Raw genomic sequence first — 21,873 nt, forward strand, 5'->3', positions numbered from 1 at the left:
AGCTGCTCCTGCTCTCGGAGTGCAGACCAATACAGCTGCCTCGAATACCGAATCTCCTGACAATCCAAGAAAGCCAAGTGTACCATCTGGACCCAGTTTCGTTGAAATTATCAGCCTGGCTCCTAAACACAACGAGTTTGCCAACTTAGACATTCCTCAAGATTGTCAAGAAGTTCTCGCAAATGCCAGAGCGCCGTCAACGATTAAGACCTACAAGCTCAAGTGGAAGCGTTTTTGTGCCTGGTGGTCAAGCTGCTGATCTGTGTGAGAAGTTGGCCTGTTATATAGTGCTCACTATTCTAGTGATCACTGTGTATCATACCAAACGACCCTTATTGATGATTGGTTGTAAGTCAACCTTATAGACCAGCTATCCTAGTAGCGTGGAAAAAAGCAGTCTTTAGGCTAAACTCTAGAGGGCGTGTTAAGCCAGCTGTTTTACCATCACATATACCCCTTGAACACCAAGTGAAAGGACACCACACAAGTTGTTATAAAAATAAAGGATATTTATTAATAACAAGTCTACCCTGAACTCTTTATGAGTCAGGGAGCTAAGCACAATACAAAACTCTTACGAAAATACTTCAAGTTGCACAATTTACACAAATGCCCGAGGGGCACAAAAAACCATATACACTAAAAGTGGAATGCGAAATACTAGCAGGTAAGTAACACGATCCAGAGGCTTCAGTATCGCTAGGACTACACTACTGAACTCTAAGGTTAGGAGCAGGAGGCCTAGCGAGATCGGGTGCAGAGTGTGCACTCTCACGCGAGATGCGGGACAAAGTCTATGGAGGCTAGTATTTCTGAAGTTACTGTTTCCGGACGAATCCGACTAGGTAGACTTAAAACGAAAAAGGATCTGGACACTTGGATAGTGAACCTGCGTTGGAGCACCGAAATGCTCGGGTTACCTAGCCCAGGGGCTGCGGCTGCATAGGGTTCAAAAGACGTCGGGAATCCTCGTTGTAGTCTATGGAGCCTGAAAGAAGTTGTTGCTGGCAGGCGACCAGTGAAGATGTTCGGTGTGATCCAAGGCTGGATCGGTGATGGAGACGACCTGAAAGCACAGGGGACTCAGTTCTTAATCACTAGCAGTGATTGTGTGGGCACCAGGCTGGCACCGGATGAGGTCACCGCGATCAGGTGAGTGGGCGACGCTGGACTCTGCAGTCACACTGGCAAGGAGGCGTTGTCGGCGGCCAGGCTGGAGGTGCGAGCTGTCCCACGAGGGTGTCTGCTGTCGGCGATTCTGGATCCAAGATTGGAGCAAAAAACTTTGGCAAAGGCAAGCCCACGCAGTGGAGATGGCGTCTGGAGTGGACCAGGAGGGTCCGGGGTGCTCCTCTTTTGGGAGGGAGCAAGGGCCAGTCTGGAGCAACCAGACCAGCGGTGCAAATGTCGTGGTACGTCGTCAGGAGGGTCACTGGCCAACGGGCAAGTGACCGGACAACGTGGCAAGCAGCAGAAGAGCAGAAGGGCCCCAGGCAGATCTCGTGGATGCTGGGGGGCTGGACTTCGGTGCTGGAGCTGCTCTGGGTCGGGGCTTCTCAAACCCCAGTGCACTCACTCGAGGATCCCTCGGAGGTCGTGCTGGTTAAGCGTCGTGCATGTTTTGAAGATGGCCGGGCCCTCAGGTCTCGTAACACCCACGAATGTCAGCTGGGCTGATGATGCAGGTAGAGGTCAGAGATGCCAGGGAATCCGGGTCTCGTCGAGCTGGTCAGTCTTGATCCGGAGGATGGACGTGCAGCAAACCGCGATGCTTAGGTGGTGCCTGCGGGTGCAGGGTGGCTACTCCTTAGCCACAAGGGAGAGTCTTCAGAGAATGTCAAGAGTTCCTTTCGTGGAAAGTAGTTCAAGATTCAAGATTATCAAATTTGGGAAGGGGGCCCGCTCCTACCTTTATCCTAAGAAAAGGGGCTGGCACGCGACTAGGTCCTGCCCATGGGTGGGACCAGGAGGGGGGTGGTTACACCCCTCTGCTTTGTCCGGTCTCTCCCCAGCTCAGGGGCTGGGGTGCCCCTGGAACTGGTTTGAGACGGCATATGCACAGTGAGCACCGGGGTGCCACTTGCAGTCACCTTCCTCTCAGCCCTGCCTACCTGGGAAACACAAAACCCTGTCTGGGATGGTGCTAGCACCGACCCTGACAGGAAACCCTTTGTCCGAGCTCTCCTCGCTGGAAGGACTCCCAGCAGCAGGAGGTCAGACTTGTGTCTGTGGTGGCAGCATCCATTTTGTGATGCTGAGGCTCGAGTTAACTTTAACCGGGGTTTACAGTTACACACATGTCGTGTCCCTCTAGAAGGGTGGAATGCTAACCCCGTCGCCAGAATTCGCGAGGGGTTAGTATTCCAATTCGTATGACACCTTACTCGACATGTTTTGATAAAGCGATACCAAAGTTAGCAATAAAACGCGAGGATTATAGTGCACTTAAAAGTATATGGAACGCGTTATCATGGAACAGCTATTAGGACTTGGTTCCGCAAGCTGCAAATGGGCTCAGCTCATGCCAGAGCACCTTCTCACATGATTCCAAGCACTCTGCCTTCAGGATTGATAAGGCCTGCCATAGGAGTGACTGATAGGAATCTATGTGTCCATTTTAGGGCTAGATATAGGAATACTATATCGAAAGCAAAGGGTGTTTACACCACCTTGCCCCAGCTGTCGTGCAGCTAGTTGTGTCAGATTTGAGTGGCCAGCCAGGGATGGCATAATACATGCTGCAGCCCCTGGTAGGCCCTGGGTACACCTATGCCCTTGATACCTAAGGTATGCTGTACAGGGACTGATAAGGTGGCCCAGTACCAATTGGTAAATGCACCTAAGGTACATGTGTGGCAATTTAGAGAGAGAACAGCTAGGCTGTGGGTCTGATTAGCAGGCCCACAGCCAGGGAAGTCGTAAACCAGTGAAGCAAAAATCGGGGGTGACCATAGGATTGCAGACCCCACTCTCCTACATAACCCCCCCGCCAAACTTAGGGACATTAAACTAACCTTGACCAGGTGAGTCTTCTTGTTCTAAGTGGAAGTACCGGGAGAAACCATCTGCATTACCATGGTCAGTCCCTGGGCGGTGCTCCACTGTAAAGTCCATCCCCTGTAGGGAAATGGACCACCTAAGAAGTTTGGGGTTTTCACCCTTCATTTGATTTAGCCATAAGAGGGGGCTTATGGTCGGTCTGAATCTTGAAGTGAGTGCCAAACAAGTATGGCCTCAACTTCTTCAGGGCCCAAATCACAGCAAAGGCCTCCCTCTCTATAGCTGACCAACGTTTCTCTCTAAGGGTCAGCATTCTACTTATAAAAGCAATGGGCTGGTCATGACCATCAATATTCAGTTGAAAAAGAACAGCTCCCACACCCAACTCAGAAGCATCTGTTTGGACAATGAATTGCTTGGAGTAGTCTGGACTCTTGAGAATAGGTGCAGTGCACATGGCCTGCTTTAGGTCATTAAATGCCTTCTGACAGCTAATTGTCCACTGAACTTTCTTTGGCATTTTCTAGCCTGTCAGGTCATTAAGTGGAGTCACAATGGTTCCATAATTTCTGACAAATTTCCTAGAGTAACCAGACAGGCCCAAGAAAGCTCTGACCTGTGTCTGGGTGGTTGGAGGAGCCCAGTCCTTTATGGCCTGTATCTTGCTCTCCAAAGGTTGGACTTGGCCTCCACCTACAAGGTGGCCCAAGTATACAACTTGACTCTGCCCTATCTGGCACTTGGTAGCCTTGATAGTGAGGCCTGCCTTTTGCAGGGCCTCTAAAACTTTCCTCAGATGGATCAGGTGATCCTCCCAGGTGGAGCTAAAGACAGCAATATCATCTAGATATGCTGCACAGAATTCATCCAGCCCAGAGAGAACTTGGTTCACCAACCTTTGAAAAGTGGCAGGTGCATTTTTCAAACCAAAGGGCATCACCACAAACTGGTAATGACCTCCTGGGGTAGAAAATGCTGTCTTGGCCTTGGCATCCTCAGCTAACCTGATTTGCCAATAGCCAGCTGTCAGGTCAAATGCACTCAAGATCTTGGCAGAAGCCAATCTGTCAATGAGCTCATCTGCTCTTGGTATTTGGATGGGCATCTGTCTTAGTGACAGCATTGAGACCCCTGTAGTCTACACAGAACCTCATCTCTCTTACCATCTTGGGTGTGAGGTTTAGGCACTAGAACTACAGGACTAGCCCAAGGGCTCTCTGAGGGTTCAATTACTCCCAATTCCAACATTTTCTGTACTTCTTGTTTGATACAGTCCCTGACATGGTCAGGTTGCCTGTAGATTTTACTCTTTATAGGCAGACTGTCACCAGTGTCCACCTCCTGGGTGCACCAGTTTGTCTGACTGGGTGTCAGAGAGAACATTTGTCTAAAGGATTGAAGAACCGGTTTACAATCCTCTTGCTGATGCTCAGAGAGGCTGTCAGAAAAGACTACACCATCTACTGACCCATCATCAGGGTTCTGAGTGAGCAGGTCTGGGAGAGGGTCACTCTCTTCCTCCTGTCCCTCATCTGTAGCCATGAGCAAGCCCATGTCTTCCCTGTTGACAAATGCCTTGAGCCTGTTCACATGAACTACTCTGTGAGGGCTCCTGGGAGTTCCAAGATCCACCAGGTAGGTGACCTCTCCCTTTTGCTCAATAATAGTATGGGGTCCAGACCACTTGTCTTGGAGAGCTGCTGCGGCCACTGGCTCCAACACCCACACCTTCTGTCCTGGGTGATACATAGTCAGGACAGCCTTTTGGTCATGCCAAGCTTTTTGGAGCTCTTGGCTGGCCTCGAGGTTTTTAGATGCCTTCTCCATGTACTCTGCCATCCTGGAGTGGAGACCAAGTACATAGTCCACTATGTCCTGTTTAGGCTTTTTGAGAGGTAACTCCCATCCTTCCTTCACAAGACACAGGGGTCCTCTTACAGGATGCCCAAAGAGAAGTTCAATAGGGCTGTAACCAACCCCCTTCTGTAGGACCTCTCTGTAAGCAAACAGAAGGCAGGGTAAGAGGATGTCCCATCTTCGCCGAAGCTTTTCAGGTAACCCTTTTATCATCCCTTTTAGGGTCTTGTTGAACCTTTCAACAAGCCCATTGCATTGTGGATGATAGGGGGTGGTGAACTTGTAGTTGACACCACACTCGTTCCACATAGCAGTCAAGTATCCTGACATGAAGTTTGCACCTCTGTCAGAGACAACCTCCTTAGGAAACCCCACTCTGGAGAAAACTCCAAGCAGGGCCCTGGCCACAACAGGAGCTGTAGTGGTCCTAAGGGGAATAGCTCCTGGGTACCTGGTGGCATGATCCACTACCACCAGTATAAATCTGTGCCCAGATGCTGTTGGGGGGTCCATTGGTCCAACAATGTCAATCCCCACTCTTGCAAAGGGTACCCCCACCACAGGTAGTGGTATAAGGGGGGCCTTTGTTGTGCCACCTGATTTGCCACTGGCTTGACAGGTGACACATGAGCGACAAAACTCTTTAGTGTCCTCAGACATATGGGGCCAGTGAAAGTGTGGGGCAAGCCTGTCCCAAGTCTCATTCTGGCCTAAGTGACCTGCAAGGGCAATTTCATGGGCCAAGGTGAGAAGGAAACCTCACAGAGACAAGGGGATGACCAGCCTCCTGGTAGCATCAGGCTTGGGGTCTCTTGCCTCAGAGTAAAGGAGTCCATCTTCCCAATACACTTTATGGGCATCTGTGGCATTCCCTGCAGCCTCAGCAGCAGCTTGCTGTCTGAGGGTTTCAAGAGATGAACAGTCTAACTGTGCTTGTCTCAAGTCTGCCCTGGAAGGTCCCCCTGTCCCAAGAAACTCAACCTGTTCAGGCTCAAGTTCTTCTAGGACAGTTCCTTCTGGGGTCTTTGGGTCAGTCTCCTGTGAGAGCTGATCCTCTCATTGAGGCAAGGGGGAAGGCGCTGCCTTAACCCTACTGTTCTTTCTCTTGGTGAGTGTCTGGTCCATTGTTCCAGGATTCAGCACTAGTTCAGCTGGGCATTTCTTGGCCTGTGACCTAGTCACAGCAAGGACATGTGCTGACAACCCTAACATTTCCACATGAGTCCTATACTCCAAATCTGACCATAGGGAGGATTCCAAATCATTGCCCAAAACACAGTCCACTGGGAGGTCTGAACTAACAACAACCCTTTTGAGGCCATTTACCGCTCCCCTGGAGAAATTAGGTAGTCTGAACCTAGTATTACCTGATCAGGGTCCACAAAGTTTGGTGTCACCATAGTGACACTGGCACAAGTGTCCCTGTAGGCCTGAGCCAATCTTCCATTGATTAAAGGCGTCTTTTCAAATAAGGTGAGCCTCTGTTCTCCCTTCAACTCTATGCTCTTGTTTATACGCTTCTAACATGTTATTGGTTATTACCTTGCATGCATATCTGCTGTATACTGTAAGCGTCTTACGAGCATAATGTTTTTTCTTGTACTGCTATCTACTCTGACTCAGGCATGTGAATCTATGAAAGACACCCCAATACTGGAGAAGAACAATAGTTACTTACCTGTAATCTGTGGTTCTCCAGTATTGGTGTCTTTCATAGATTCACCTGCACCCGCCCACCTCCCCTCAGAGGCTCCCTCAGACAATTAAGTTGTTTTCACTCCAGTGCGAGAAAATCTGAGAGCCTGAGCCTCTGGGGCGGACATTCTGGTGGGTGCCATCGCCTGATTGGCTACAGTTTGGTCTATACAAAATGACTAGGATAGTCATGAGTATGGGAGCTTTTGCTCCTGTAGTTGAGGGCTACTTTACTTCCTGGTTGGTTAATACCAAGGTTTTTTGGTTATTACAGGCATATTATTGCTTTTTTATATATCGTGGGACTCCCACTCCGACGACGGGGAATGATTCAGGCATGTGAATCTATGAAAGACACCAATACTGGAGAACCACAGATTACAGGTAAGTAACTATTGTTCTAATCCACTACATCTCCAAAGATGTAACTTGGCCTATACATCTGTTAGGTAGCACCTCACAGCCATTGCAGCCTATTTACAAAATAGGCAACACTTATCACTTTTCAGAGTACCTGCAATCAAAGCATTTATGGAAGGCCTCAAAAGAATAATTCCTCCCAGAGTACCACCCTCACCTGTGTGGAATTTAAACATAGTTCTCACAAGTCTAATGGTTCCTCCCTTTGAACCTCTACATAAATGTGAGCTACAATTTTTAACATGGAAGGTTGCTTTCCTAGTGAACATCACTTCTCTTAGAAGAGATTAGTGAACTACAAGCACTAACTATTCAAGAACCTTTCTTACAAATGCATCATAATAAGGTTGTTCTCTGAACTAATCCTAAATTCCTCCCTAAGTTGTTTCTCCCTTCCACCTCAATCAGTCTGTGGAGTTGCCAGTGTTCTTCTCGCAATCACAAACAGTCGCAGAAAGAGCTCTTCATACTCTAGATGTTAAAAGAGCATTGCTTTATTACATTGAGGGAAAACAACCTTTTCGTAAGACCAAACAACTTTTTTTGTATCTTTCTCACCATCACATAAAGGCAACCCCATATAAAAATCTGGGCTAGCAAGATGGATTGTTAAGTGCATACAAATTTGCTATCACAAAGCGAAACGTACCTAAACAGTTCCTCCTAAAGTCCACTCTGCAAGAAAGATAGGGGCTTCAATCGCATTCTTAGGTACATTCCCTTAGATGACATCTGCAAAGCAGCTACATGGTCTACACTGCACACATTCACAAAACACTATTGTGTAGATGTGCAAACAAAACAACAAACTACTGTGGGCCAGGCTGTACTCAAAACACTATTTTAAACTACTGCAACAGATACTGATAGTCGCCGCTAAGGGAGGGGTACTGCTGTACAAATTATGCATAGTGTGTGATCTGGCATGTAGAGCTGCAGATCCACATACTCCCACCCACGTCCCAGGCTACCTTTATCTGTTCCAGTATTATCTTATTTAGATACAGCACACATGGGCATCTTTTCTGTTTCTCACAAAACTCCTTAATTTCCCTGTTGGCGAAAAAACAATCCGAAGATGGAGCAGATGCCCATGTGCACTATAGATCAAAGGAGGAGTTACCTATCTCGGGACTTCCAAAGACTTAACCAAGACAAAAACAACTGCAAAAATCCTGGCCCAACACCAGATGGCGATCTATGCATAGTGTGTGGATCTGCAGCTCTACATGCCAAGAACAGATGCATACTGGTAAGTATAATGTTAGAGGCATGTGGCTGCTGAATTCATATCTTAGCATTAGATCGCCGCCTAGTGTTGGGTCCGGATGATTGCTCCTTGTTGTCTTCGAAGTATCACGAGATAGGTGACTCGTCCCCTGGACTACAGTGCGCATGGGCAAGTTCTCCATCTTCAGATTGTTTTTCCCCCATTGGGTTCGGATGCACTTCGACAGCTCCAGCTGTGGTACCGAACTTTTCCATACTTTCTAGGCCTAAACCCTCTACATTTGTCGGTGTTGTCTTCCGCTCGGTTTCCCTCGATTTGACAACACTTTCACTTCTCTCCGGTCGTCAACCCGGGCCGTTGGACCTTTTCAACGCCACTTGCGCCTCCTGCTGATGGAAAGGACCCCGTTTAAAAGATGCCCACAGTGTGGATCCAAATTTCCACACAGTGATAAGCATACAGTATGCAACAGGTGCCTATCTCCTGAGCACAATGAAGAAAACTGCCCAGCTTGTGCTCAGTCCCAGTCAAAGAAGACTATCCGGAACCGAAGAGCTGCTCGACAAGAGATGCAGCGCCAGGCACCAGATCCAGAAAACATATTCAAAGACGAATATGAACTTCCAGAGGCGGAGGGCTCCGACGACGGGGAGATTGTCACCGTAGAGGACCAATCGGACTCCGATGACCAGATCACACCGGGGCAAACCGTGAGTACCAAAGCCCCTTCCCCACCTCCACCTAAGGCTCCGGTCAAAGCATCGCCTAAAAGCCTTAGCCGCGACCAAAATACTGCTTCAGAAGCTCCTCCTTCCGGCTCGAAAGAGAAAGGTCGTAGATCCCAAGAAGGTCGTCGACCCCAAGAAAGTATCTATCCCAAGAAGGTCGTTGAGCCGAAGAAGGTCGTTGAGCCGAAGAAGGTCGTTGAGCCGAAGAAGGTCGTTGAGCCGAAGAAGGTCGTCGAGCCGAAGAAGGCCGTCGAGCCGAAGAAGGGCGTCGAACCGAAGAAGTTCATCAAGCCTAAAAAGCCCGTAGAGCTGAAAAAGGCAGTCGAGCCGAAAAAGGCAGTTGAGTGGAAGAAGGCTGACCCTCAGCCTAAAAAGACACTCGACCCAAACAAATCCGTCGAGCTGAAAAAAGCTCCACACAAGCAGGCGACTGAGACAAAATCCTCGGTGCCGAAGCCACGGACAGTGGAGGAAGATCCAATGTGCCCAGAACAACACAGACTGTATATAGACCCTGATACATGTCATATATCGGTCTACAAGAAACATAAGAGAAGACTGGACACTGAAGCACCTTCTCCTGTTTCTCCTAAGAAAAAGGACTTTGGCACATCCCCTTCAAGACCTTACAAACCCCCTCCTTTCATTCCTAACATGCCTTGTTCCATATTCTCCTTCACCTACACATTATGATGAGGAAGAAGACATGGGGGGGATCCTCAGGATGATTTTACACAACCTTACGATCCAGGAAGCCAGGATGACATATGGAGTGACCATAATGATACTGATGACATATATGATACACAACCCATACCTGATCCCTCTCCATACTCCACAAAGCCATCTCCTACTGTAGAGTAGAGAAGTGTGGCTCAATGGTTAGAGCGGCAGACCCTGATGCAGTAGTCTGGCCGGGACCATGGTTCAATTCCCGCCTCGGCGGGTCTTGGGCTCAATTTCCTCGGACCTGATAATTCTCGCCTCGGTGCCTATTCTGACCATGCGCCCCACTTTGCACCTCTGGGCAATAGCTTGCTTAATCTCTACAACGGCCCCAACAACGCTGAGGATGCCTGACTTCACCTAGGGGGTGCCCAGGAGTGGGCTCCTCATAGGGAAAGGCCAGGAAGGGTTCCTCAGCGGTATTCGTACAAGTGCCGAGATGCCTACGGGTAGTCGTGCGCTAAATAAGTGCATAATTATCCATATCCTACTGACGACACTGTCGCTTTTAACCAACTAGTGGACAGAGCAGCTCAGTTTCATGGGGTTCACATGCACACTGACCCTATAGAAGAGGATTTTCTATTCAACACCTTCCCAACATCAGAGAAGAGTGTATGTATACTCCCTATGCTAAAAGGAGTACTAAAGCACGCACCAGACATCTTTAAAGACCCAGCCAGGGCATGTGTCCTCAATCCAAGAATTGAAAAAAAGTATAATCCGGCCCCTACAGACCCATCATACATTAGGACTCAGCTACCACTAGATTCCCTAGTAGTATCTAATGCTAGGAAGAGAGCAAATTCACAGACAACAGGTGATGATGCTCCCCCTCCTGACATGGAGTCTAAAATCTTAAAAAGCCTCAGGGAAAAGAGTGGCCTCTCCGGCAGCGAGTACCTGGAGGATTGCCAATACCCAAGCTCTCCTAGCACGCTATGACAAAGCACACTACGACGAACTGGAAGGATTATTACAACACCTACACAGATCTATAAATCTAAAGCAAATGACCTAATACAGGAAGGGAAATTCATCACTAACGCATCCATAAAATGCACCCTTGATGTAGCTGACACAGCCACTAGGTCTGTCAACACTAGTGTTTTGCTACGCCGGCATGCCTGTCTCCGCATTTCAGGATTCAAAAATGAAGTGCAGTCTACCATACTCAATCAGCCTATAAACCAGGATTTCTTATTTGTCCCTGCGGTGGATACCATCTTGGAAAAGATGAAAAAAAAAAATGACACCGCTAAGTCCATGGGGGCACTTCAATTTCAACATTCTAGAAGCTCCTTTTGTCGCTCCTCCTTTCGAAACTCGGGTAGAGGCAACACATCTCAAACTTCATCATCATTCAAGAGCTCTACACAAGGCACCTTTAATAGAGGCTCCAATAGAGGAGGTTATAGAGGGAACAATAACAAGGGCAGAGGCCGTGGTAATAACACCCGAGCCTCCACCGCCACCAAACAGTGACTTCTTAACACTCCCTCCAGACCACTTAACACCAGTCGGAGGCAGAGTAACACAATTCCTACCAGTCTGGAACGCTATCAGCACAGACAGGTGGGTGAGACAAATTATCCTGTATGGTTACTGCCTGGAACTCGCTTATACTCCACCCAACATACCACCCAAACACCGTCCAATGTCAAAGGAACACATCACGCTGTTACAACAGGAGGTGCTATCCATGCTCGAAAAGGGCGCTATCGAGCCAATCCCATTGCAACATCAAGGGACAGGGGTATACTCTCTATTCTTCCTCATCCCCAAGAAAGAAGGCCCCCTCAGACCAATAGCAGACCTCAGAACTTTGAACCAATACATACTCTCAGATCATTTCCATATGATCACTCTACAACAGGTACTCCCACTTCTCCAGCAAGGCGACTTCCTCGCCACATTAGACCTCAAGGATGCATACTTTCACATTACTACATATCCAGCTCACAGGAAATACCTCAGGTTCACAATAGAGGGTCAGCACTATCAGTTCAAAGTTCTTCCATTCGAAGTAACTACAGCACCAACGGTTTTTACAAAATGCCTAGCAGTAGTAACAGCACACCTCAGAAGGCAACACATCCATGTGTTTCCCTACCTCGACGATTGGCTCATAAAAGCCAACTCATACACACAGTGTGCCAACCATACCTCACAGACTATCCAGCTACTGCACAGTCTAGGTTTTGCAATAAATTACCCAAAATCACATCTGCAACCCTCCCACATACACCAATATCTGGGAGCAGCATTAGACACCTCCACAGCAAAGGCATATCCAAATCCAGCCAGGATAGCCAGCATTCAATCTCTTATTCAAAAATTTCTACCACAACACTCCCTGCCAGCACGAGTGTTCATGCAGCTTATAGGCATGATGGCCTCCTGCATATTCATCGTCCCTCATGCTCTACTTCAAATGCGCCCCTTATAGGAATGCCTACCACGCCAGTGAAACCAAGCTCAAGGACAATTAAAAGACCTAGTGTTGGTAGAGAGTCTCACTTACCGCTCTCTGCAGTAGTGGAACCCACTAAGCCTTTCCAAGGGGCGCCGGTTCCACAGGTAGTACTAACAGCGGACGCATCACTGACGGGTTGGGGAGCAAATCTCCTTCAATATACAGTTCAAGGTCTCTGGACAGTCAAACAAAAGACACTACATATAAATCACTTAAAGTTACTGGCAATATTCCTAGCAATGAAAGCCTTTCAGAAATTCAGAAATACTTGCACAACAAGACTGTCCTAATCCGAACGAACAACATGACAACCATGTACTTCATTCAAAAACAGGGGGGGGGGGGGGGGGACACTCTCTGCAACTATCTCACCAAGCACAGAGCATTTGGAAGTGGGAAATCCCACAAAACATCTATCTCCTGGCAGAATACCTCCCAGGATTAGACAACCAGTTAGCAGACCTACTAAGCAGACACAGTCAACAAGTACACACATTGGAGATTCACCCTCAAGTTCTCCAGCCATTCTTCCAAAAGTGGGGACATCCAGACATAGATCTGTTTGCCAAGGCATCCACCTTCTCCAGTCTGGAACTTGAACTTAGTACTTACCAGACTCATGGGACCACCCTTCTAACCACTTCATTCATGTGAACTACAATTCTTAACATGGAAGGTTGCATTCTTAATTGCTATTACCTCCCTCAGGCGAGTGAGTGAGCTACAGGCACTAACCATTCAGGAACCTTTCATGCAAAAAACACCACAGTAAAGTAGTGCTTCGTACAAACCTTAAATTTATGTCCAAAGTCATATCCACCTTCCACATCAATCAGTCCATAGAATTGCCAGTTTTCTTTCAAAACCCCCAATCCGTGGCTGAAAGAGCTCTACACACACTTGACGTTAAAAGAGCTCTATCATATTACGTTGATGCCAGATGGATAGTTAAATGCATTCAAATATGCTATCAAAAAGCAAAGCGCAGTTTAACAGTTCCCCCAAAAGCACACTTAACGTGTAAAATGGGGGCATCCATGGCTTTCCTAGGAAATATTCCCTTAGAAGACATATGTAGGGCAGCTACATGGTCTACCATACACACTTTCACTAAACACTACTGTGTTGACGTGCAAGCTAAGCAACAAGCTGCTGTGGGCCAGGCTGTCCTTAAAGCTCTTTTTCAAACCACTGCAGCTGGTACAGGCGACCACCGCTAGAGGAGAAACTGCTATACAGTCTATGCTAAGATATGAATTCAGCAGTCCACATGCCTCGAACGGAAAATGCTACTTACCAGTATGTATCTGTTCTTGGCATGTCGGGCTGCTGACATTCATATACCCACCCTCCTCCCCGGTGCCTGTCACAGCTGGATGGTTATCTTTCTTGCATACATTTACATGGTCATCTCTTACTTTCCTATACTCTATCTTGCCACAATGGCGAAAAACAATCCGAAGATGGAGAAGATGCCCATGCGCACCGTAGTTCAGGGGAGGAGTCACCTATCTCGTGATACTTCGAAGACTCTTCCAAGACAACAGGGTGCAATCATCCGGGCCCAAACACTAGGCGGCGATCTAATGCCAAGATATGAATGTCGATACTCTGCTGCTGCGCTTGCTGTCTAAATTTAATTCCCAACAACTGCCATTGACTTCGTGGACATTTACTTAATTTGTGGATCTGAAAACCTATTTTAACCTGTGCTACATGTTCGGCGCTTGAAGCGCGGTCTTGTGCGCTTTTATTTGCGTATTTTAAAGGGAAAGCTTTTCTGAATTTGTTTATGACTAGTGGGGCTTGTTAGGACATACTTGCATTTAATTTTTGGAATTTGCACCGCTGTCTGGCGGCTCGTTAGTTGGACTGGGGGTTAGGCGCCATCTTGGGAGGGGAAGTGCCGGAAAGGGACGCCACCTTTGTTGGCGTTATAGCTCTTGCTAAAGACATAGCACGATTGGGTGCTATTTAAGTGGATCAGAGCAGGCGCTCGCTCTGTTCAGGTAAGCGCTAGTGTAGGCGAGGCATCATTCGATACTCTGCTGCTGCGCTTGCTGTCTAAATTTAATTCCCAACAACTGCCATTGACTTCGTGGACATTTACTTAATTTGTGGATCTGAAAACCTATTTTAACCTGTGCTACATGTTCGGCGCTTGAAGCGCGGTCTTGTGCGCTTTTATTTGCGTATTTTAAAGGGAAAGCTTTTCTGAATGTGTTTGACTAGTGGGGCTTGTTAGGACATACTTGCATTTAATTTTTGGAATTTGCACCGCTGTTTGGCGTCTCGTTAGTTGGACTGGGGGTTAGGCGCCATCTTGGGAGGGGAAGTGCCGGAAAGGGACGCCATCTTTGTTGGCGTTTTAGCTCTTGCTAAAGACATAGCACGATTGGGTGATATTTAAACATCCCCCCGATGACGCGCAGCGGTGACGCGCAGCGGGCGCGCCATAGGCACGCCAGAGGCGAGCCCATCTTTGCCCATCAGTGACCATCCGGGACCCGGGGCCATAACCCCTGGTCCAAATTTGTCTTACTCCAGAGGTGAACTAATGGAGCTTAATTGGGGTAAGTTTCAACTTGATCAGGGCTGCATACATCTGTTGGCTCGGGAGGGCTTGCTGATTTCTCCAAAGAGCACTATAGCGCGGCTGCGCCACTCCAATGCTTATGTTTTAAATTTCGCTCTGCTGAATACGCGTTCTCTTCAGGGACATAAGTTGGAGGTCTTCTCACTATTGGAAGACGGGGAGCTGGATGCCCTTGCACTCACCGAAACGTGGCTGGAGGATTGTTCGGTGCCGGATTTAGTGGCGGCCTTACCAGACAATTATTTGGCACTCCACTTCAATAGGGAGGGAGCCAAAAAAGGAGGGGGAGTAGCTCTTCTCTATCAGGCCCGTCTCCGCGCCGAAAGATTTCTATCAGAAACCTTGGGGGGCGCAGAGATTATGGGAGTAAAGCTCAGACAGGGGGCGGCGTGCGTGGTGTTCCTTGTGGTATACCGCCCGCCTTGGGCTTTGCCAGATTTCCCGGTGCTATTTACCAGACTGGTTCAGGATTTGCGTTTGAGATATGATAAAATGATTGTTGTCGGAGACTTCAATTACCATTGGGAAAAATCCCCAAAAGAGGGGCAAGCACTACAAATCGAGGAGGCAATTTCCTCCTTGGATTTCACTCAACAGGTGAAGGGACCGACACATGAGAAGGGACATATGCTTGACTTAATCTGGACCACTATGCCAGTCCAGGGCGCTACAGAGATTCTGCCATGCGCCTGGTCTGATCATTCTTTAATAAGAAGTAAAATTCTTTTGAATGGCCATCCGTCCAAGTCGGGGGAAGGTTGGAAAATGGCCCGGAAGTGGAGAAACCTTGATGGGGAGAAAATGACGTCTTTCCTAGAACAGTCTCCTTCAATAAAGGAGCAGGGCGCTAATATTGATACCCTTTGTGGCCACCTCCACCATAAATTGGGGAGAGCCATTGAGCTGGTGGCACCCCTTCGTAGGGTGAAGAAGGTGGAAAGGGGAGCTGGGGCCCCTTGGTATAATGACTCCCTACGTGATATGAAACGTGGGGTAAGGAGGAAAGAACGTGCATGGCGGAAAGAGTATGACGCCACCGCCAAGAAAGACTATACGTCTTCCTTAGCGACCTACAAATTAGCCATCCAAACTAGGAAGGCTGTTTTCTTTGAGGAAAGAATAGTTGCAGCTAGGAATCCACAGAAGGAAATCTTTCGGGTTCTGACAGAGCTCAGGACAAACAAAGAGCAAAGCACTGAGTTCACCCAGGAGGATTGCCAGAGGTTCCAGGACTTCTTTGTGAATAAGATTTCCGATATTCTGGGAGAAATCGCTGCAACTATACCCCTCGATTGTCCTTGTCCACCTGACTACACTGTTCCCCCGGACCTCATTCCGTTAGTTGAGTTCCCCTCAATTGTAAAGCAGGAATTATTCACAATCACGGACCGAGTCAAATCCGGTTCACTGGTGGATCCATGCCCGCCTGAAGTATTTAAGTTGGCACTACCAGGCATCGAGGAAGAAGTCTTGCACTTACTGAACACTTCCCTCTACACAGGACAGGTTCCTCTAGCCTTTAAAGAGGCTCGCCTGATTCCTCTACTAAAAAAACCTGGATCGGACACAAAGTGTTTGAAGAACTTCCGTCCCATTTCCCAGTTGCCTTTTTTGGCTAAGGTGATTGAGCAGCATGTGTTGGTATCGCTCTCAAAACATCTAGAGAGCAACAACCTGCTGGAGGCCAATCAGGCAGGGTTCCGTGCTAACCATAGCACGGAACTAGTCATGCTATCAATTCTGGATGAACTGAGGAGTCGGGCTGATATAAAAACACCGAGCGCCCTGGTACTACTAGAGCTCTCCGCGGCCTTTGATACCGTGTGTCATGAACAACTTTTGTCGCGGTTGAGGTCTTTCGGTATCAGGGGCACAGCTCTGGCATGGCTTACATCATTCCTGCAGGGTAGGACACAAAGAGTTCAGCTGGGGGACTTGCTTTCCACCTCCGCGCCCATCACTTGCGGGGTCCCACAGGGCTCTGCCCTGTCACCCCTACTCTTCAACATCTATCTGCAGCCATTAATTGCACTCCTGAATAGGATGGACTGCCTAGTATATAACTACGCCGATGACTCCCAGATAATCATCCGGCTGGATGAAGGTCCAGAAGCGTCTACCAGGCTGCAGGATATACTTAAAGCCACGGTTAATTGGATGTCCAAAAACTCCTTAAAAATTAACCCGGACAAGACGGAAGTGTTGCCCATTTCCATCACGGGCAACCCCTGGAACGAGAAATTCTGGCCTGTGGAGCTGGGTGTACCACCGAAACCGGCGACCGCAGTTAAAAGTTTGGGCCTGTACGTGGATGAAAAACTCTCCATGGAAAAACAAGTCACTACGGTAGTGGGCACCTGTATTGGCTTGATGCGACAACTGAGAAAAATGTCTGCACTACTTTCTTTTTCCACCTTGGAACATGTGGTTTCAGCTATAATCCTGGCTAGGCTGGGTTATGGAAACTCTCTGTATATAGGGCTACCCCAGCGGCTGCTGGATAAGTTACAGGGGGTTATGAATGATGCAGCCAGGCTGATTTACAAGAAACCCAGGACGGCCCACTCGTCCCCTCTGATGCAGGAGCTACATTGGCTCCTGATTCGGCAGAGGGTTGTATTCAAAGGACTGTGTATTGTACACAAGGCGCTGTATGGGAATGCACCAAGATATCTGAAATCCCGCCTATCTCCATATACGCCGAGCAGGACTTTGCGTTCATCAGATGCTACTCTCTTATCCCAATCCCGGTTTAAATTGGCCACGGTTGGGGGACGTGCTTTTTCTAAAACACTCCCAGCTCTGTGGAACAAACTGGCCCCAGAATTAAGGAAGGAATGTAATTTGTTAGCCTTCAGAAAAAAGTTAAAAACTGTTCTGTTCAAGCAAGCATGGAGCAGCCACTAGGTGTACTGTTAAGATCAAGTAAAATGCCAAGCCCCACTATGTAACCTGGACAATCAGCGCTTAGAGACCCCGGCGGTTATAACGCGCTATACAAATTAAATAAATAAAATAAATAAATAAAATGTCAGCTGCCCTACATGCCAAGAACAGATGCATATTGGTAAGTAGCATTTTCCTTTCCTTCGTAGTATAACATTAACGTTTTTTCTTGGAAAAGTTACCAAGTGTGGAGTTTGAAAATCTCGTGGGGTTGCAATAACAGAACCAGTGTACACTGTATCAACTTTCAGTTGCAAAGGCTTGTTCACTTCTTTCCAAGGAGATCTTCAGGCTCCAAGTAGCCCCAACCTCGAGCACCTCCAGTGACCATAATCTTCAGCCACACCCCATTGTGTGCATCGTGGCCTGCATCTTTTGGTGAGCTGCTTGAGGTCCTCTTGTGACTCCAGTGCCTCCGGCCTGTTGGTCCACTTGAGGGTCACACTTGTTTCTTTTAGGCTTCCCTGATTGCTCTGGCCTGCCAAGACTCCCCTGCTGTTGCTGTGTCCCTTGGACCTTGCTGGTCCCAACGTTGCTCCTTCTTTGATTTCTGCATGGGTTGTAGTTGCCAGGCCTCTTGGTGCTCCTGCCGGACACCGACCTCAGCACTCGACATCCTTCGTGGGATAGCTCTTGTGCGGCTCCTGGTCCTCCTCCGCTTCGCCTGGTCCTCACAGCTGCAGAGTCAAGGTACTTGTCATCCATCCTGTCACACCAGACATCGGTGGGCATCGTCTGAGATCGTTTTCCAAGTCTCCTGGCGACTCATAAGTGACATAGACTCTGTTTGCAGGTACCTCTTATCAAGATTCCATCCTCGGATCCCACCAGACTGTTCTTCCTTCTTCCACAGCGGCACTTTCCTGAAGTCCTCCATAGTGTGTCCACGGGTGGGCAGGCCCTCAAACCTTCTGTCTTCCACTGGGTTTCTTCAGGGTCTATTGGGAAGGGTCCTTAAACTTTAAAAATCAAACGTGACTTGTACATAGAGTTTTACTGAGCATGCGGTCATGTTTCCACACTGCATATGCTCTCCGTGCGGTTTCTATCTACTCACCAGCAGTGGTTCCTTGGGGGTCCCACACTTCTACGTCCTCTTGATCCTGTCTTGATCCGAGTCGTAGTTCTTATACCACTTTCTTACTATGTGGTGTCTCCCTCCCTCCTCCCCCCTCCCTTGCCACCCCCTACCCCCCCAGCCCACTGTGTACTTTGTGCTATTTACTGTGCTTGATTGCTAAAGTGTTAATCGTCGTTTTGGAGATATTTGGAGATATTGGAACATACTAGAGAGTATTATATAATAAATACTTATTTTTATAAATACATGGGTTGTTTTTTTCACTTAATCTATATTATAAGATTGGATTCTGGTAAAACAAGCTGTTTTACACTGCTGAACTAAGCCTGAGAGCTGTTCTCCACAGCTACCACTTAAAGAGCTTTCTAAGGTTGTCGAAGATCTCTTAAACCACCATAAGGGTTGTCTGGACTGGTGCTGGGGGCCCACTTACATTAGTGGACATAATATAACATGCCAGCTTCTCACAGGGTCCCTTTAGCCAGTTTTCTGTTCCGAGCCGGCAGCTTTTTTCCTGAACCAAAGATCCTCATTGACTTCCATTGTTAGTCTGGTTCCCGTTTGCACCCTTCCCTTAGCCTCCGATGTAGGTGAGCGATTGGTGCTAACTTGTGGCCCCCTTTGTGTTCTTTGAACCCAAAGCCCTTGCCCTGAAACTGCGGGTCCTTGCCTGCAACCAGTTTTGCAGCGTGAATCTTTCTGGATTCACTATGCTGTGCATATTCCGCCATCTAGTGGTTGGAGTTCGGAAAGTGCTTTGTAATATTTATTATTTTTTTTTAATTATTTTATTTTTGGAACTTTCTGAATTATTATTTTTTTTGCTGTGAGAGGTTGCGAAACCTGATCCCTCTGGTGAGGCTACAACCCCCATCGCGTGTGTGCAGGCTCTCAGATTATTTTTTCCTCCCTGGAGATCGGAGGTGCCCCGTAGATTTCGGTGATAAGACAGCAGCAGACGCAGCTGGCAGAAGAGGCCCACCAGAAACTCCAAGGAGATAGGTGGTGACAGAGTTGCATGAGGGAGGCCGGGTGGCCAGTGCTGCAGAGGGTGCACCCTTGCTGTTTTTCTGACCCTTGCCCTGTGTTGGTTCTACAATCCGGAGACTGAATCTAAAAGTCATATACTTACTGTAAGTTACTTACCTGTCTTTCCAACCCATAGGTTTGCACTGGCTTTTCTCTGGTGTTGATCTTGCGAACAGTACAAATTATCATCTTGATATTCAAAAGTATTTCATACACCTGTAAATTATTTCTAATGCTTGTACAAACATTTGCCAGTTATATATTTAAAGAATTGCATAGCTGTAAAGTCCACTTACTTATAACTGAGTTCCACTTGGTTCCTAAAATAAAAGGAGCCAATGTAGTAATTGGGTAAACATTGGAGTTAGTCATAGAGTGTGCGTTCCTGCGTGTACAACAAATGCATTCACGCTACCCTCTGATGAGCCTAAATGCTCAGCCACCACTGAATTGAGAGTAAGGTATTATTTACTTCACGCCCTGCTAAACCTTTAGGGACTTACTGGACTCAGTTCATTCTATATCGTTTTGATATAGTATATACAGAGTCCGCTTTTAACAGTCATTTATTTATTGTTTTGCACTACTCTGTGTTGAGCCTAAGGGTGGTTGACCACACTACCCCCTAACAGACCACTCTGAGATTGCATAGCAAATCCCTCTACACTAATAAAGGAACCTCTGGGCACTTTTCATGGTATATCAAATGTGTGGTATATCACTTAAAGAGCCAGCTTCCTGCACTCCCTGTCACGCAATGCAGTGCAGCAAGCTGCCTTGCTGCATTGCGTTGCGTGAAAGGTTAGTAAATTAGGAGCCAGCTCTTTATTGATTAAGACTCTCGTAAGTTCTATTTTATGTGATGCTTGGCATTTTGTCCACTGTTACCTCATAGTTCTTATAGTCCTGGTTAAGCCTTTTTGTTTTTTAGGATGACCTTGCTCTTCTACGCAGCCTTCATAAATCATGATGGAGATTTCATGGTGAAGGATAAGTTGCTTATGTCCAATTGATAATAATTCCTCTTCAGGTTTTTTTTTTATCTGTGAAACCACAGTCACTTACTACAACCCCAGAATCTCTTACACTCCAGTGTCCTACCCGTTTATGTTTTATATCATCTTATGTCTGCCTACGCTTCTACATACACATCCCCTGTTCCTTATTGTAATGCTTCTTATTTTTATTATGCCTCGTCTTATTGTCTTTTCATGCTGTGTGGGAGCTCGGAATTCAAAGCAACTGCATTAAATGAATATACAAGATTTTCCCAGTTTTGTATTCACTTCATGGCTTGTTTGATTCAACAGCATGTTGTTTATTGCTCAATGCCACAATAGTAGGCTGTTTTGCTATGTACAAAAACATCTACAGGTTTTTTCCGAAGTACAGTTGACCGAAAGCAGTTTGCACAGAACATCAAAGCTTGACTAATCCTTGCATCCTTCATAATGTATGTGAGCTTGTTTAATGTAACTGCAGATTGAACCATTAGTTTCCACTGTAATGTTTGTTATGAAAGCTGTCTTGTGTGTCCTTGTCATTTTGGCACCTTATTCAGACTTGTGCTGGGTTATATTTATTTAAATTTCTAAATGTAATTGGGCCATTTTGTTTTAATCTTCAGTTGGCAGTTCTGCAAGTAATAGTGCCTCCAGGAGAGAGTCTCTGTCTGCTACCTCTGAATTGTACAAACGGTCTGGTAGCAGCCTAGCTTCCATAGGGCAGCCATTTTACAATAGCCTCGGATTTTCCTCTTCTCCAAGTCCGCTTGGTATGCCTCTGCAAAGCCAAACTCCAGGACATTCACTTACACCACCACCATCGCTTTCATCGCATGGATCCTCATCCAATTTGCATTTAGGTAACATTAAAAATTCTTTTTTTTGCATGTTAGTTTTTAAATACATGTATATAAGTTAGTCTAGTACAACATGCCCCAACATGTATTTTGATTTTGCTGTTGACAGTTGTACTAAATATCCAATTTGTGTTCATCACACGAAGTCTGACAAACTGAGATTTGCTGTTCTTTACATGTGACAGTTTTGGTATTTTATTACTTTTCCCAATCTGGAATGCCTTTTT

At 47.1% G+C, this 21,873-nt stretch overlaps 1 protein-coding gene across 2 annotated transcripts in view; it reads left to right on the top strand.

Moving 5' to 3' along the window:
- The window catches only part of PUM2 (pumilio RNA binding family member 2), a 755,055-nt gene that overhangs the window by 375,600 nt on the left and 357,582 nt on the right, over positions 1 to 21,873 (top strand). For both annotated transcript variants that reach the window (XM_086926282.1, XM_086926283.1), the window contains exon 13: positions 21,413 to 21,649. In XM_086926282.1, coding sequence (XP_086782408.1) covers positions 21,413 to 21,649 — 237 coding nt within the window. The remainder of the gene's footprint in view (positions 1 to 21,412; positions 21,650 to 21,873) is intronic.

The sequence above is a fragment of the Lissotriton vulgaris genome, chromosome 6, assembly GCF_964263255.1.
Source record: "Lissotriton vulgaris chromosome 6, aLisVul1.2, whole genome shotgun sequence".
NCBI lineage: Eukaryota > Metazoa > Chordata > Amphibia > Caudata > Salamandridae > Lissotriton > Lissotriton vulgaris.